This window comes from Hylaeus anthracinus, unplaced genomic scaffold (assembly GCF_026225885.1).
Source record: "Hylaeus anthracinus isolate JK02 unplaced genomic scaffold, UHH_iyHylAnth1.0_haploid 3, whole genome shotgun sequence".
Taxonomy (NCBI): Eukaryota; Metazoa; Arthropoda; class Insecta; order Hymenoptera; family Colletidae; genus Hylaeus; species Hylaeus anthracinus.
Genome location: NW_026535284.1, coordinates 10,187,104 through 10,199,303, shown reverse-complemented (window position 1 = coordinate 10,199,303; position 12,200 = coordinate 10,187,104). Strand labels below are relative to the sequence as shown.

At 41.1% G+C, this 12,200-nt stretch overlaps 2 protein-coding genes across 5 annotated transcripts in view; both read right to left on the bottom strand.

Annotated features, from left to right (window-relative positions):
- Nucleotides 1-25: 25 nt before the first annotated feature.
- Nucleotides 26-6,606, bottom strand: LOC128893558 (uncharacterized). 3 transcript variants are annotated; one of them, XM_054154588.1, is made up of 5 exons: nt 5,978-6,606; nt 1,732-1,950; nt 1,409-1,617; nt 1,150-1,222; nt 26-1,065 (listed from the first exon to the last, which is right to left on the bottom strand). In XM_054154588.1, exons 1-5 carry the CDS (start codon nt 6,035-6,037, stop codon nt 511-513), a joined length of 1,116 nt encoding a protein of 371 aa, XP_054010563.1. In that variant the 5' UTR covers nt 6,038-6,606; the 3' UTR covers nt 26-510. The 3 variants fall into 3 exon arrangements, with proteins under 3 accessions (XP_054010563.1, XP_054010562.1, XP_054010561.1); XM_054154587.1 differs by having other exon boundaries at nt 26-1,222; nt 2,957-6,604; XM_054154586.1 differs by having other exon boundaries at nt 26-1,222; nt 5,978-6,604.
- Nucleotides 6,607-6,675: 69 nt separating this feature from the next.
- LOC128893547 (uncharacterized) overlaps nt 6,676-12,200 on the bottom strand; it is a 9,583-nt gene continuing 4,058 nt past the window's right edge. The window contains exons 3-7 of one of the 2 annotated variants that reach the window (XM_054154568.1): nt 11,982-12,163; nt 11,763-11,910; nt 10,932-11,690; nt 9,186-9,415; nt 6,676-8,470 (exon numbers count right to left, since the gene is read on the bottom strand). In XM_054154568.1, the coding sequence (XP_054010543.1) occupies nt 8,143-8,470; nt 9,186-9,415; nt 10,932-11,690; nt 11,763-11,910; nt 11,982-12,163 (1,647 nt within the window). In that variant the 3' untranslated portion in view covers nt 6,676-8,142. The remainder of the gene's footprint in view (nt 8,471-9,185; nt 9,416-10,931; nt 11,691-11,762; nt 11,911-11,981; nt 12,164-12,200) is intronic. The other variant, XM_054154569.1, reaches the window with a different exon arrangement.

The following is a 12,200-nucleotide window of genomic DNA, read 5'->3' as shown; positions in this document are numbered from 1 at the left end:
TATTTGTTAATAATATACACGAACATGTATGTAACTTTGATATATTTCGATAAATTCGTTCCTAGTAACATGAACACCTTCCTCTCCCTTCTTTCCCTTCCCCTTGATATAATAATAAATTATGCGATATAGACATTAAACTTCCAAGTTTTGGAGGAGAGTTAAAATAGACAATCGACTCGAGGATCCTGTTACTCGTCGAATACATATTATTGCACATTCAGAATGAATTCCACAAAGTTCATCTGTCCAACGACTATCTACAAAATAAGATCAGACATTTCAGAATCCATATCGTTACGATTCCACGCGTATCACACAGGCCACTTAAGCCATTTGAACCTGTCACGGGACAAACCCTCGTCACCAAGAAGTCAACATCTTCTACCCCATTAGTGCTCCAAAGGCCAAGATAGCTTTATACACGCTACTTTCAAACGAACGGTTCCATCACCCCTAGGAACCACTTTCGACCGACACAAGTAGATAAACATGGTCTTTTCACCTCTCTTACTTGCGGTCCACGCTCCGAAAATCGTTACGAAACCCGGAATTCGAATCTCTGATGAACACCTTCGCTCTCTTCCTCGCAGGGACACTATGAGGTGGCATATTTTTGCAGTCTTTGCCCTGGCTGGACTGTTCCTCGTCCTCCCTTTCAATCTTCAGCCTCTTCTGGCCACAGGTCGACACACTTCCGCCGACAGAAGTCGCGTTGCTAGTCAAAGGCGTACTCGAAGAGTTGCTGAGGATGTTCGGGCTGCTAACGGCCTGCACGTTGATCTGTGGCGACTTGGGGAAGCCCGAAGGTCGTGGACCAACCGGCGAACGTATCAAACCCCCGTTGCTCAGGACCCCAGGTGGAAAAGTGTTCTGAACGGCTATGGTGGAAGGCGTCGCGCTTCGTTTGTTTACCGCGACGGTGACGTTGTGGCCAGCAGGAGCGATCATCAGCAGGTTGTTGCCGTTTTTGTCGCAGGCCACGTGGGATACTGGATGCTGAAGCTGCTTCTGCGCGGCGAAGTTCGTCCTGTAGGCGTTGTGGTTGTCGTTGATCTGCTTCTCCTGTTTTAGAAACGCCACGGCGGGTTTCGTGGGATAGGCTGTCGAATTTTGAGCGTTGTAGGTGGGCTCGCATTTGATTCGTACCTCGTGCTGCGTCGCGTCGTTGCGGTCTTGGGCCTTCTGCCACTCCAGGACGTTGCTTAGGAGACGTATGTATCTGAAAATGGGTCAGTTTTAGTTGATTGCTTGAGATATCAACAGAGACGGTGACTATTGGATCCTTCGAGAAAAAGATAGAAGTCACAATAGCAGACTTCAAGTTTGCGTCTACAGAACAAAGCGTCAGATTGCAAAGTAAATAGTTGAAAGTCGATTGGTTATTAAAGGTTAGTAAATGTTTTACCGAATGGCCAGACGCAGGATCTCGTTCTTCGACAATTTCTTGTCTGGTGGATGAGTGGGTACCAATTTTCGAAGCTCAGCGAAGGCACCGCTTACATTCTGCTGTCTCCAACGTTCTCGGCTGTTCGTGAATAATTTTCGAACACCCAGAGTTCCTACTCGAGGCGTTGGTGATCCGAGGTGACCGCTCCCGGATGATATACCGTCTAGCTATGAAATTATCGCAGGCAATTGTTAGAATCAAATTAAATATACGATGTTATTTAATTCTGCTCGTTCGCAGAAAACTGGCTCGACAATCGAACTGTACAGTTGTTTGCTCACAGAATTGGCGCGGTCCCGTCGTTTCTTGCCTTGGTCCTCTTCGTCGTCCGTGTCGTGGGAGTAGAACTCATCCGAAAGGGTAGCTTCTTCTTCGGTGTCTCTTGGTGTGCTAGGAGAATCCCCGACTTCCTCTCCTTCAGCGGACAACAGTGACTCCGCTGGGGAACCATTCTCCGTGTCCACTGTCACTCCGGAACACCCGTTGTACGTCAGCATCGACTGGAATTTGTCAATCATTCGTCTCCGTTTCTTCGTCATCGAGCATACCACGCCGATCGTTCGTCTCAACTTCTCGTATTATTTAAATTAGAGTGAATTCATCCAATGTTTTCCAAACGTGCAACACGATTAAATGGTCGATGACAAAAGACGCGGGAAATCTAGTTAAATTATCACGGACGAAATTAGCCCACATTGCGCCAACAGGATGCTCGTATCACACCCTCTCCGAGCTATTGTCCCTGACATTCAGTAGATACGTGTGTATGCGTGCCAGTTACTCTATTCTATGCTCGCGTTGATCGGTCTTACTTTTCAAGAGAGCTTAATTTCAAACTCGAAGACACGTCTGGCCAGACTGCCGTGATTTATTGGTCTTTGTAAGCAAGAATGACGGAGAAATTTAACTTAGAAATTAAAGTATTAGCTTTTTCGGCGGTGAGAGAAATTCATATTTTTATCGATCAGTTGAATGGTACATGTATAAATTGCTGAGCTGAGTAATGAAAATATGAATTCTTTCCTCTATCAAAATATTAACGAAACAATTTAAAGTAAGAACGCGCAACACTCACTCTCCTCTAGCACGAAAGCACGTCTCCTATATATTATTTACGTCACTTTTTGCTCTCACTCTTTATTCCATTGTTAATTTAAAATAATTATTTTACAGAGAGCTTGTAATTAATTTAAATAGGGACTCAAACCGTAAGAATCACGAACGTTTATCGTTCTTGCTCGTAATTTATAAATTTGACAAACCAAACGAGACCTTCGTTATCGAAAAACCTTGAAGTACAACGCAACATCCTAGCAACAATTAAACTAACTCGACCACAGAATTTATCACCTCTCTTCTAAAATAACCTTCGAGCACCTCCGGCGCTTCTAAACTCTCTAAAACTTATACACAGAAGAATATACCAAGTCAACAAAAAATACAGAAACCGTTCCAGGAAGTGAAATTAGAATCCATCGAGCGTTTATCGTCGCGGAAAACTCTTACCATGTCGAAGTGGCAGATTTCGTTCACTTTCGCGCTCGTACCACCAACAAAATTCCCAGTTAAAAAGAGTAAAATTGTCCGAAAGCCGTCCGAGGACACTTCTACGACAGATATCACCGGGTTACGATCCCAGCTGATGTTAAACCGACTGACGAGTCCAGACGGGCCGATTTAACTAATAGAAAGTGCGGTGCAACCCCCGGGAAAATGAATTTTGCGAAGGCGGAGCGCAGGCCTCATGGGTGGAGCTCCTCTGCGGACCATCCCATACTATTCCATACGTATCCAGCATCCCTCCGCTCTTCGGAGACCCTTAGGTCGCTGTTAGACCGTTCCAGACACGACCGAAACCGAGGAACATCGATTTTTCAATTGAATTTTCGATATAACGAATCCTCGTACCTCGTGCTTATATTAATATTACAAAAAATAAATTTTTTTTTAATTTCTTACTACGCCGTTGATGTATGTCGACCATTAAATTTTCGTTGCCAGTGTTTTCGATTTTGATTTGCGAATATGCATTCTGAAATAATTAGATTCTGATTAGCAGCGCTCTGGAAAGTCAACGTGGAGAGGGGCAGAAAGAAGGGAGCCTTGTTTAATATACATTAGGGGTGAGAGTTTAGCGAACCCCCAGTCGTTGTCAAGTGGCCACCAGCCACGGGCTGTTTTATTGTGACACCTCCGAAGGGTGCTACAGATTTTCCAGAGGGATGAACCGTAGGGTGTCATCGTCCCATCCCGATTAAATGATTAAATCTGCGATCGTGTTCATTCGAGCGCTATTACTGGCCAATCTGCGTGGGAGCTAGACTAATTTCGTCTAAACGGTCAATAATTATAAAAAAGTTTGTCATAAAAAAAATAAAATTGAAGTTCGGTGACGAAACGATCAAAATACAAAAATAGTATCGAAAAGTAACTCTTACAGGGAATTACTTGCAAAGGTATATAGATAATTATAGTAGATTTTATAAAGAACGGGAAATATTTAAGATCAACAAACTCGTAGTGTCCGAAGAAGCTATCAATCATCGAAGATACACTATCGTGAACAAACGAAATAGTTTCTGGATTTGACTAGTCACGTTAAAACAAAAGCATTTGCACACGGATATACCGATCCTCGTTATATCGTCTCTGGTTTATTGTACTATGTAATAATTGTAAAACATCGTGAGCGACGCATATACGACGTGACGTACTAAAGCGATTATGAAAAAGATTTACAACATAGATTGTTAATAGAGTACTGTTTCTTCGGAAACATATGCGTCATCCGAGTTAATGTTTATATCAAGAATCTACTAGAGATTGCAAATTTTTAACTATGTAATAAATAAATTTTATATAGTATTTGAGTAGTACGACAGATTCTCGTGCAATGGTATTCGAAGAAACATGAATGACTTTGATGAAAAAAAGTGAAACCTAGTTCGCATCGCGTTTGATAACGCCGCGCGCCGGCGATTAGATAAGGCCGTGAGTCGATGTTGTTTGTTCTTTAATTGTGTAGGAAGCATCTTCGAGGCAGATGCTAATGGGATGAAACAGGAAGAAGGTGGAGACAGATTTTAGTCACGAGCCTCCGTGCGTAGAAGATAACGAAACAACCATTTTCTTACTCGCTGCGACCTAAAAGACAGAACAAAGAACTTCGGGGATATCGTGCGATTGCATTTTTTTCTGTTGAAATGAATTTTGTCTATCTCTGTAAAATATTAGTATTTCTGAAATTATACGATGTATTTCGTACTCTACTTTCAAAATTAATTCAACTGATTTTCGTTGTAATTTTGCTGCGACTCTCTATCCTATCCGAAACCTTTACTGGGTTCTGATTTAAGATAAAATGAAATAATTTCGAGTACTCTGGTGGCTCTGGAATAGAATTTCTTTCGAAAAATCTAAATTCATGTGAATTATAGAGGAATAACTAATTATGAAAAAAAATACGACAAGTTACGAGCGTGAACGTTGTTGGCGCATCGAACATTTCCCGAAAAGAAGTGGGAAACTCGAGGCTGAAAGCCACCCTTATCGAAATCCGTCCTTTCCGTCGATATTTTAATGCCACCATTAGGATGCCACTTTTTAACTTTATCGACACCTTAATCTGGAAATAAAAGGCGTATAAATGGCACGTGCGTCACTGTTGAATGAAGCCGCGTGCCTTATTCGTAACGTGGCCATTCGAGGGGTGACTTTTTTTTTTTATCAATCTTCGCTAATCCGTTATTGCGACCGCATATGGTGTTTGACACACAGGGGGAAAGTGTGGTAAAATGTGGAATAAATATATCGATATGCTTTTATACAAACAGGAAATTAATTATACGAGAATTTAAAATAAATTTATTGAACGATCTCAACCCTTCGTTCGTTATTTTGACGAGTCTTGAGAAATACGTGGATTGAGAATACAGAAGGGAGGGTGATTTATTCACGTTCAAAAAATTCATACGAAATTCCCATCGAATCGATAGGAGCGGCCCTAAAACGCGCAGGGGTGGCGGGTTTTGTAGCGGTTTCCCACAGATTTAGTAACATACAGCTCAATTTGCGCGTGCCAGAGAATACGAATTAGGTATTATAGTTCTCTGTGAAATACACTCGCGCGCTCATCGAGTGACCATAAAATTCTCTTCCGAGCCTGTGTGGCCACACATAAATCTTTTTAACAGGATTCTATCAGTTCATTCGTTCTATATTTGCATTTATCATAAAAATTCGTCTCGTTGAAATTCGAGTATGGCTGACAAAATTGGAGATCGATAGGGGTCTCAAACGACCCCTGAAGAGAAACTATAAAAATCATCCTAGGGGTAGTAAACAAAAGTAAACTCGGAAATAAAAGAAAATGTACAAGTATAACGATCAAAAATAAAAGATCAAGATTGTGAATACAAAGATTGTCCTAGAAAAAGAATCGTGGTCTCGTTATCATGGGAGGGTGGTACGATCAGCGAGGCAACGAACCTAACCAGGAATGGAATATGGTCGAGCTGAAAGAATTACCGTTGGGCAGGCCATGCCAATAGAAAAGAGGCGTGTCGCCGGTTTTGCGCAGTGTCCCATGAAACGTCAACGCGTTCGAATGGGATCCCCATGCCGTGGGGTAGCCTCGAGGAGCGCAGAGGGAGAGAGAGGGGTTTTCGAAGGGCACGAGGGTGAAATCAATTTTCGTTATCGCCGTCAACCAGCCGCCCCATATTAATCCCATTATTAGTGTTTGTTTTCCACGTGCGACTCTTCGCTGACAGACGCGGCTACTGGAATTGTCCAAGTTCCAGAACGTGAACTCTCGAAATCGATGCAGCGTTACCTGGAAAAAAAAGTACCGGTAGACCAGAGAAAATATTGCAAGTTCTGAAAGTTTGAAAATGAATCAAGTGAACTAAATTAATTGTTCTTCGACAAATTACGGTACGGGCGAAAATAAAACATAAAAAAAAACGCGGGGGATGTTTATATCCATCATATATATTTCAGCTTTTCTTTGCCCAATTTATTCGAACAATTTCTTATCAAATCTCAAGGTTAAATATAAAATCAATTCAAAAACGTTGCTCCGCTAAAATGCCTAGATAAAATATAGTACATTGACGTTACATCCCCTCCAACCCCTCCTTCCCATTTCTCAGAGAGCAATTAAAGACAGTTATTTTTCATTTAAACAGAGTCAGATAAAGCGTCCCGTTGGTGGTGCACCAAGATGAGTATCGAGCAAGGACATTCGCTGTACAAGAACCCCTGGCACGCCAGTGTGAATTGGCTGCGAAAAGTCATTGAAGCGGCCACGGAGGCTGCGCGAGAAGCACGAGTGTTCGGTGCTGATAAGGGATGCTCCGCCCCCGAAACCCTCCGAAAGCCGTCCTCTCGCATCCCCCCGGCCGTAGAATCGCAGGGTCAAGTTGTTGGAAGGCTCTCGCATCGGCATGAAGTATTAATCTCACGGATTAGAGGAACAGATAGGACGGGGATTAATTTTTAAGATGTCGAGAGACGTAAAGGATTACCCCCGACGCTTAATTAACGTCGTTTCGGTCACGCCAATTTTTTCGCCAACGACGATATTTCCTGTTATCCCCTCGAATCGTGTCCTTGAATTTTTAACGAAAGGAGAAACAATTTCTTGTTGCTATTCACTGCGACGTATTTCCATTGTATGAGTTATCCATGCTCGGCGGAGGATTGATTCTGTAATCAGTTTAAAAATGATTTTCGGGAGGAATTCAAAATTTGTATGAAAGTTATTTTGTTCTGTGAACTTTATATATGCAGTTGCAGATAATATGTTCTCACCTGTACTTTGTATAGTGTATTCTTGAATCTTTTTTTACCATTTCTTGAAGTCTTTTCAAAATTTAATGCACTCGAAGGACGTAATTTTTGGAGTGATTTTTTTTATTTTTGTATTCTTATTGTACATTAATGACTTAACACAACGAGTCCTTATCCATCTAATAAATACATATTAAACGATTGATACAGTTATTTGGTTATTTTTTATTAAAAATATAAATCGTCTTTGCGGTCTCTAGTTTACAAACTTAATCCCAAAGTGATCGATAACGTGCAACTGGCGACGAAAAGCTTCTAGGAGTACGTCGGATAGCATGATAGGATAATAAATTAAGGAGAGCAAGACCTTGTAATAAATAAAATAAACGTCGAAGACTACTTTAGGGTCACAGAACGATGTGAAATTGAGTTAATTCGTGATATCCAATATTGGATAGAGACAGTGATCGATCAGTTCCTTATAGGAACAGAAAAACTAAGAATATTTATATTCTTTATAAGAAAATAAAAATATTTCAGTATTTGACAAGAAACTAATCTCGTATGGTACTAATCTATTAGTGCATCACATATGATAAAGTCTATAAAACGTACTAGTACTATATACATACTTATAAAAGTCTAACTACATATGTCGAGCGTTACTATCACCGCCTCTGTTCTTCCCCGTGTTATCGCAGACAGTGAACTATAACTATTTTTCTTTGACTATCACAAACCAGCTAGTGAATCGCAGCTGTCCAGGAGGAAAAGAAATACTGTTGTACTTGGCCATTCGCGACAATGGCTTGTGTTTAGGTCGACTTAAGCCTAATATTTACAAAAAGTGAGCATTATCGGAATACTGTCCTTTCGACGGCCTGACGGTAGGCGCGGTGTCAGTGAAACGCAAACACGAGGATGAGCAATGGCACCAGCATGATGCAGAGTAGATAAATAGAGGTCCTAGGCTCGCACGTTGAGACCACAACATATTCCTCGTTCCACTGGGAGTCGTTCCCGCTCAAAGGCAACTCCAAAACGGTCCTCTCGCTGCTGAAGATTCGAAACGGCAGCGAACATTCCGCTGTACTGTTCTTGCAAGAGTGGACAGGATTGGAGATGTTGTAGACAGTCTTCAGGAGGTCGAAACGCACCCGCAGGAAGTTGGGCTGGATCTCGTTCTCGGAGTTGAAGACGAAGAAGTAGTAGCCGTTCATGGGCACCCTGGAACAGATCGTCATCTTTTACGTTAGAATTTTATGAGATATCAAACAAATATAGTATTTTTTGATGATAGATACAAGTTATTACAGGCTTTGGTGCAAATGTATACCTGTTTAATTTTATAGACCATTGAAAATGATCTATTAAATGTTGTTAAAGAAATGTTTTATATGCGAATGACATCAGTGACAGTAATCGAAACACGCAATCTGCTTCCAATAAATTTAATTCGTTATCTTTAATTACGTAAGAATTAAAATCAAGATCTTGATGCTGGCTATTCGTATCTTGATTATCATTGATGCTCGATCAATTGAATTGTACAGATGTAGGATTTCATGCTGCATCAAGATATGAAATAAAGTGTCTTTAAGCAAGGGAATAACTATTAATAATGAGATATGTATGAGATATCTATAATTATTATTACATAATTAAGGAGAGTATCTAGATACCAGCAGAATCTTTCAAATGGATCTATTAATAAATTATTGATAGAATACTATTAAGATATCTATTATACAAAGATTTTTTTAATTAAATATGTCTGATTTTTTAAAAATGTCTGATTAATAAACGAGCACATCTGCCAGCCTTGAGACGTCTGTATATCTCCTCAGATTGTTATCCACATGGTTATTTATTTCTCAAGTGTCGAAGACTTATCTGACTTATCACCTGGAGATTCCATACATATTTTCAAGTGTCCGCGTACCTGTACGTGACTGTGTTCGCGAACGAAGCAGCGAGATGATCACGCTCGTATTTAGGGGTGCAATATCGATGAGGCGTCAATGGCAGATTCAAGATCAGACCTTTGCATTCCAGGAGTCGCTCCTCGGAGCTGCTGAAGGAACTCCAGAACTCAGAGTTGCTCCTGTCGTTTAGGGTTGTCTCGTTGACGGTTCCCCTGTCCTCGGCGATACCATCTGGGTGCAACATATCCTGATGTACGTGCAGAAATTACACAATAAAACAAAATGACCAGGGCTACTTTAAAAATATTAGGTTGTCCCAAAAGTTTCTTTCGCTTTATTATTAAGTAATACATGCGCAATAGTTTATGTTTGATGTTACATTACTGAATTGTCCACGATTCATTTTGCTCCATTACTGTTACAACACGAATATCTATGAAATTAGATTGTCTATTTATAAAAACACGATCACATAAAATAATTGAGTGCAACTCGCGAAAGAAACTTTCGGGACGAGCTAATATGTTGAAAGAATAATAGTTCGATTCTACTCTAAGGGACCCACCATAAATTATCTTCCATCGAGAACATTCCAATGAAAGATAAGATTCTTCTCCTTTTTGAAGTCGGTTAAAAACAGCATTTCTCATAATATTTCTCTAATCTCTAATCTAACATTTCCCAAATTTGCAATCCATCTTTTGGACCAAGATGAAAACTCCCGAGACAAATATTAACATTGTCTCAGGCAGCATTCCGATAAGAAGGTTGTCTGGTACGTCCCCGATGGAATTACGCGAGAATAAATTGCACAGATAAACGGGACACAATTAGACGATTCGGTAATCTTTAACGAGGATAATGTAAACAATGCCTGGACGTCTATCTCCTGCGATAAAGGGTTGATTACGATCCGCTAAATTGGTCTGTTATCGTCGACATGTTTGACATCAAGATATTGACGGAATGTAAATACTCGAGAAACTCTGGCAACGATTCCGTGCTAGCTAATTCAATCTAAATCGAAATCAACTGTCGAACAATGCCGATACGAAGCTTAATTACTACGCGTTTAATTTCACATTGGCGTATCATAGTTTGAAATGTTGTATTGCTTTCAGCTGAGCGTTATCGATGTCTCGGAGATCTGCCATCGCGAACTGGAGTACGAGGAAAATTTTCCACGATATCCCGCGGCTTAGATTCGAGCCACCTCTAACTCTGGTGACTCAGGCTTTCGCGGAGCAATTAAACAATATAGTGCATAATGATATTGACTATGTTAAAGGTAAACATTCGCGCGTTAAAGCTAAACGATTACCTCTAATAAGAAAGTGACCGGCATCTTTTCTATCTTAAAGTGCTTTTACAAATAATAGCATTAGGTTGTCCAGAAAGTTCGTGCCAATTTTTAAGAAAACTTCGAAGGCACATTTGAATTGTAATATATTTGTGTACATATTAATGTATTTATTGAATTACATAGGTACCATTTTGTTCCACAACCTTTCCACTTTTTAACGGATGTACATATATACGTATGTTATTTGTTTTCAGCAATTACGACATATTCAGACCTGCAACACCTATTAAAAATCGGCATGGACTTTCCAGACAACCCAATAATAACCTAAATCTTATTTTTCCATTAATATAAATTTTATAATAAATCTTTGACTCGAGTCTACGCCAGGGCTTCTTAGACAGGACGAATTTCTAAGACCTCCTCTATGCTACCAAAAAACAGACATTGGTTACTCCACCTCTTCGATAGCAGCATCGCCATCCTCGTCCTCCTCCGTGAGCTCCCTCTGGAGAGACGAAGACAGTATCAAGTCTCTCCTCCTTCTTTGCTTCTCCTCGAAAGAAAGCTTCTGATCCTTCATCGTTTCATTCACAGCTCGTCGCAATGCTTCCCCTTCGGGGCCCTTCTTCTCCATTTCGACCATCAATCTCCTCAGGATCTTCTGGCCACGGTAGCCCAGTGAACTAATCTTATCCAAAACATCGTGGAACACCTCTGAAGAAGTTGGTCCCATGTTTTCCGACCTCCCCGAGGCTTCTTTCACTTCTTTCTCGGCTTTCTTCCTCTGTCTGAGTATTTCTTGTTCGACAGCGCGATTCTGTCGATCGTTTTCGTCCTTCGATTTCTCATGTTTCTTCTCGGGTAGCTTTTCTAAAGTCTTCGTCGTTTCCGCGTTTTTGCTCATCACTTTCTTAGCGACGTCCGGAGAATATTGAAGGGGCGGTTTGTCGATGTTGGCCGTCTCCACGAACGTGCCCTCGTAATGATGGTGAGGGTTTTCTTTCTGCTTCTTCTTCGTGCCTAAAGTCTTGGCGAACAATTCCGTGAGGATGGTCCTCATCGCTTTGGCGTCTAATTCGTGGCTGTTATAGTGATGCTCCATTCGATTCGTCGCGTGCTTCGAACTGTTGTGGAGGTGAGCGTGGTCCTTGTGGTGGAACTGCACTCCCTGCTGAACTCTCTTCATCTTCTCCGGCGCGTTGCTTGGACTCTCGTCCTGAGATACAATAGAGGACGTTATGTTGGAAATGAAATTGATCTAGTTGTAAAATGAAGAATTAATTAATACCGGTAGCGTTCCATTAACTGTGAGAAATCCAGTCTCTTTGGCAGCCTCGAGGAGTTCCTCCAGTTCCTCGCTGCTGTCATCCCCGATGAATGCGCACTCGTGAAGATGCTTGTGTCCACGAATGATCGTCAAGGATGCACCAGGCCATCTACCACATAACCCGCGTTTGTTAAAACAATATTAAACCTTTCTTTAATTCATTCTTTCTAGGTGAATTACCTCACGCAAGTGGAGACGGTTACACTGCTGCCGCTGAGGAGGTAAAAGCCCCAGTATTCCTTCATATCGTCTTCCAGAATTAGGTGTCTGGTCATCGAGACAGGTTGTATTTCGCTTTTAACCTTCGGTTCGTCGCTCATCAAGTAGGCATTGAACGTGGTGTTAACTTTGATCACCTGACTCTGCGGAGAATCAATTTTTAATAGCAACGCTTCATTT